Source organism: Geospiza fortis, unplaced genomic scaffold, assembly GCF_000277835.1.
Source record: "Geospiza fortis unplaced genomic scaffold, GeoFor_1.0 scaffold590, whole genome shotgun sequence".
Taxonomy (NCBI): domain Eukaryota; kingdom Metazoa; phylum Chordata; class Aves; order Passeriformes; family Thraupidae; genus Geospiza; species Geospiza fortis.
Window position 1 is genome coordinate 492,506 of NW_005054402.1, and position 4,819 is coordinate 497,324.

Sequence of the window (4,819 nt, forward strand, 5' to 3'; positions counted from 1 at the left end):
GGACAACCAGCTCCATTACACTGATCTGCAAAATCGTTATGTGAGGCTGGAGAGGGAGTATCAGGCAATGCAAGTGACATCTTTCCAAGGCTCAGTCCAGGTAAACAGATACATGGAAAGGTTCTTTGGTTTCTTCCTTCTGTGCTTACACTTTTCTGGTTTTCTTGCTAGAAATGAAATAAGGTACTTTTTGTTGTAGTGACCCAGGGCTTTTTCTGGCCCGTGACTGAAGATAACTATCCTTGTTGTTGTTAAGCTGGTCTAATTTGACTTTTCATTTAAGGAAGCTGTTTTTTGTATTTTTTTGTTTTGAAACATCTTTTTTGAGTTGGTCTGCAGCTGGCAGATATAACTGGATGATCACTGCTCAGTGGATCAGGAAATTTAGTGATAATTTCACATTAGTTGTAGATCACTTTACAATATTGAGTAATATTTTCAGAAGTGAGATCTACATCACCAGTTCAGCATTTCAGAACCCTTTGCAAACACCTCATACACATCTGTAAGATTATTATTTGGAGTTGGAACTTGATGATTTTTAAGATCCCTTCCAACCCAGTCCTTTATGATTCACCATTATTCCTTTATTCTTAAAAAGCTTTCCTGTACTGCTTTAGTTATTCGTTAGCAATCATGAAGAGAACACCCTAAAATAGCATATGAATGCATATAGAGAACAACCCTTGCTCTCCATAAATGGAAATAAAAACAGTCCTTGTTTGGAAATCCAAACAAGAACTGTAAATTAAGAATAAATTAATAACTGTCTTGCTTCTGGAGTTGTTCATGTGTAGATGCATTTCTTTTCCCCTCAGACATTGTTGAGAGATGGAAATGAAAACATTAAGTGCCACAAATAATTGTCCATTCCACTGTTTTGTGGTGCCATGGATTCTGTAATTGAAATAAAGACTTCTGGCAAGTAGAAAAATGGTCACTTGCTTGTTTTTTTTTCCTTAATATTTTCTAGGATGAAACCAGAGCAGAAGTTCCCCCTGGAGCACCACGGGAGAGATCTGGGATTATTGTGGAGACAGACAATATGGAGCTAAATGAGCTCAGGAAAAGGTCAGGACTCAGAGCATGTATTAGCAATATTATTTTCCTGACAGCTGTGCTGTGAGTGTGAAAGTAATGCTTTTCTATCCCTCTGAGGCATTTGTGTGGAGATGGAGAAGGAGTGGATTTGCAGTGGATTACATGAATCATAAGCCATATTCTTGAATTGTTACATCTGGTAATACTTGTGGTTTGTATCTGTACATAAATATACTGATTATTGGTGGCTTTATCTCAATATTTAAGCTGAAGCATCTCATTATAATTAAATCTGTCACTAAAAGGAAGATCTAATAAAAAAAGAACAAGTAAATAATTATTTGAGTCCATAAAACATTGATTTCAGATTTTGTTTTGTCCCAGGCTTGCAGAGTCAGAGCAGCAGTATGAGTCAATGCAGCAGAGTCTCTCCCAGCTCACAGAAACACTGGCAGAGGAGAGGAGGAGGAGAGAAGCTGCAGAAGAGGCTCTTGGACTCTCTGAGGAGAGAAGTAACAGGTAAAACACAGACTATTTGTTTGCCTTTTATTTTTTGTGAGATTAGTGAGAGGTTTTCCTGTTGGTCTTTAATTTTTTTTTTTTTTTGAGATACTACTACCTCTTCTAATAATAATAAACAAACCTGTGTGTGAGCCCACAGTGCCCGAAGTAGTGAAAATACATGTATTAAAAAGCTATGTTAAACACTAGATCAAAAACTGTTATAGGCTTTGGGATTTTTTTTTCTTTATTTAATTTCATCTGTTAGATTGTTCATCTGTTAGTAGTCAGTGCTATTTCTTTTTTTCCAGGTTGGGAATACAATTTCCCATATAACAGCTTTAGCAGAACCACTGCTTAGATTGAAAATATCATTATGCACCTGCATAAATAAAGGGTCCCTCACTACCATCACCTGAAAATCACTGTTCAGTCAGCTGGTGATGGTGGGGATTAATTCTGGATAAATGAAGCACCTTGAGAGTAGATTGTAAATAGAGACTGAAAAAGACCTGGCAGCATAAAGTGAGTCAGCATTTTGTGGGCACCTTCCCTTAGTCATTTTAAGTATGCAAAATAATTGCTTTTATGTCAATTCAGTACTTAAAAGAGGAGATAATTCAGCAGTGCATATCTCTGTGCCTTGAATTTTTCTCTAGATTTGAAGTAGGCAGTTACAGGTCTGTCCCCAGTGACTACACTGTCCAGATGGAAGATGAGGAGGAGAGGGAAGCCTTAATTATCAATCCCAGTGAACACGTTGTTGTGAGAAAGGTAAGGGAATGAAAGCCTTTAAAAACCCTCAGCTCCTTAAAAGTGGTGGAAAAACATCCTTCATTTCTTTCTGTGGGGGCTGTGAGTCTAAGACCAGCAGCTGTGTAAACCATGCCAGCAAACACACTGCATATGTCCAGGTTAAAAATGGTATGTAATCATATTTATACTACACGTGTGGCTATTAAATAAACTGTGTCTGCATTTCATTATGCATGCCCAAAATGCAGTATGCATGTTGATGTGTGGAGTTGCATAATACACAGCTTGGATTTATTCCTTTCCTCTCTCAGTGCTGGGTTTGGGGCCTTTAAATCATTTATGCTTTGGTATTTGGCATCAGTGGTATTTTGGGGTCAGTTGCTGTGTCAGAGACAGAAGGTTTGTAGTGCCTCAGAAATCCAGGCTGCAGGGGAGCTGTTCCTGGTTTGCATTCCTGATTCTTCCTCTGATAACTTTTGTCTCTTCCCCAGATGAAAGGAGGAGCCCTTTCCTTGCGCCGCTGGCTCCGGGGGCGAAGCCTTTACTGCTCCAAGCTGCTGACGGCCCGAGCCAAATCCCGCTATTTATTCCTCACCTACCTGGTCACACTACACCTCCTTGTTGTCCTGTGCCTCGCTGGTGTGCTCTGAATGCACTGCCCTCCCTGGGAGGCTCCTTTCCCTGTGGGCAGTGCCAGCCCCGAGGCTCCTCACATGCTGCTCTTCTGCTGTGCACTGGACACAGTCCTACAAATCCCCGGGACACTGCACCCAACCTCGAGCTTCTCCAGTGAAACTCCTGCATATCACACTTGCTCCAAAGTTGACTTGAATTGCTCTTTTACAGTGGGATATTATATTTGTAAGGAGAAAATATTCCCCTCTGCCCTATAAGGAAACTGCTGCATACAAGTTATTTAATATCGTTTGTGGGTACATAATGGTGGATTACTACTGAATGGGTTGTAAATGATATCTTTTCTATACAAATTTTATTTTAAGAGTTAAACTATAAATTCTAAAGGAATATCAAACTATTACTGTATATTAGCTTCTTGATTATAACAAGAAGTTTTATGGAGTGCAATAAAGGAAAAACTACTGGATTTTTGATTTTCTTTGGTTGGTTAGGTGGTTTTTCTTTCTTTTGCCTGAAAATAAAAGAATTAAGGAGGTTCTTTCCCATTAAGTTTGTAAAGAAATCAAGATGCACAGATCTGTATGTGGTAATGAGGTAAGCTGATGATTAAAAATGTAGTAAAAATTCACAACTGAAGTGACATAAATATTTCCAACTTCTTATATTCTTTTTGTAATTTTTTAGTTTTTGTAACTTGTGGGGGGTTCAGTATTTTTTAAATTCACTTGCACTTTTCTTGGTGGAGCTTGGTTACTGCCTGTCTTGGAGGCAGAATGTTACTCAGTTGCAGAACACATGAAATTCTAGCTTCTAAAGACACAACCTTACATATTTTACATGTTTCAGCTTCAAGGTACAAATCAGTAAATTCAGCTAAGAATCTTGTGGGAAAAGGAAAACCCAGTGAATATGGAAAAGGAAGGATTCCATCGGTTTTACTGATGAGCAGAAACAAGGTTGACTCGGAGATATTTTAGTGAAGTGATTTATCTGCTAAAGAGGTAGTTACTGCTGCAGGTAAATACTGTAAACCACCTTCTTTTGATGGTCTTTAATATTTCTTAGTCTGGTAAAGGTGTGGATTTTTATATAAATCAAATATATTCTGCTATAATTGTTTTTTTTAAAAATAGTGATGGTTCATCTCCTTTGAGTGGCTGATTCAGTCCCTGTGCTCAGCCCTGGTGTCACCCAAATACTGAGATAACTCTCAAACACCAGATACAGTGGGAACATGAGTACTAATGATCACTTCCCAGCCTGAAAATGGGTGTTAGCAGAATGATGATAAGCTTTTTTTAGCTAATTATGTTCTAATGAAGCAGAATGTTTTCCAAAGGCAGCAATGGCCCTTCCAGTCTTATTTATCCAGTGTGAGGGATTTTTGACCTGAGGGGAGAGTAGACAAGCAACCTTCTGTCCTGAGGCTCAGTGAGTGGGAAAGGATCCAGAGGTGTTTGAAATTCTGTCCTGCTTTCTTCAGGCCTTTGTGCTGTCACTGTGATAAGCACAAACTGGGAAAAAAGTCAAATGGCTTGACAAATGTAGATATTCTGTGAACTCCATTCCAGAAGCTGATAAAAATGTTATTGGGAGGTGAGCTCATGTAATTTAGGAAGCAGCTTTTCCTGGGTAAGTATTGCCCTGAGAGTGTGCTCATGCTACAGTTCATGATTTAAATGCTTGGCTTCACTTGGTCTGAGATCCAGCAAATGGAGGAAATTTGTTTAAAATTCTCTACCTTCAAATTCCAATGTCTCAGCTGATGCAATTCCTGATGTATTTAAGACCTGAATTTCCCTCTGGTTTGTAGTCTTGGAGCCAGAGTCTGGGTGCAGTGCTGTAATGTTGGAGACTGCTGGTAAATAACGGGTTTATTGCA

At 38.9% G+C, this 4,819-nt stretch overlaps 1 protein-coding gene across 1 annotated transcript in view; it reads left to right on the forward strand.

Annotated features, from left to right (window-relative positions):
- LOC102032680 (golgin subfamily B member 1-like) overlaps positions 1 to 3,599 on the forward strand; it is a 32,059-nt gene extending 28,460 nt beyond the window's left edge. The window contains 5 exon segments of the mRNA XM_031061160.1: positions 1 to 100; positions 974 to 1,071; positions 1,426 to 1,560; positions 2,202 to 2,316; positions 2,790 to 3,599. The exon segment at positions 1 to 100 is cut by the window's left edge and continues 10 nt beyond it. Of these exon segments, the coding sequence (XP_030917020.1) occupies positions 1 to 100; positions 974 to 1,071; positions 1,426 to 1,560; positions 2,202 to 2,316; positions 2,790 to 2,948 (607 nt within the window). The 3' untranslated portion in view covers positions 2,949 to 3,599.
- The last annotated feature ends 1,220 nt before the right edge of the window (positions 3,600 to 4,819 follow it).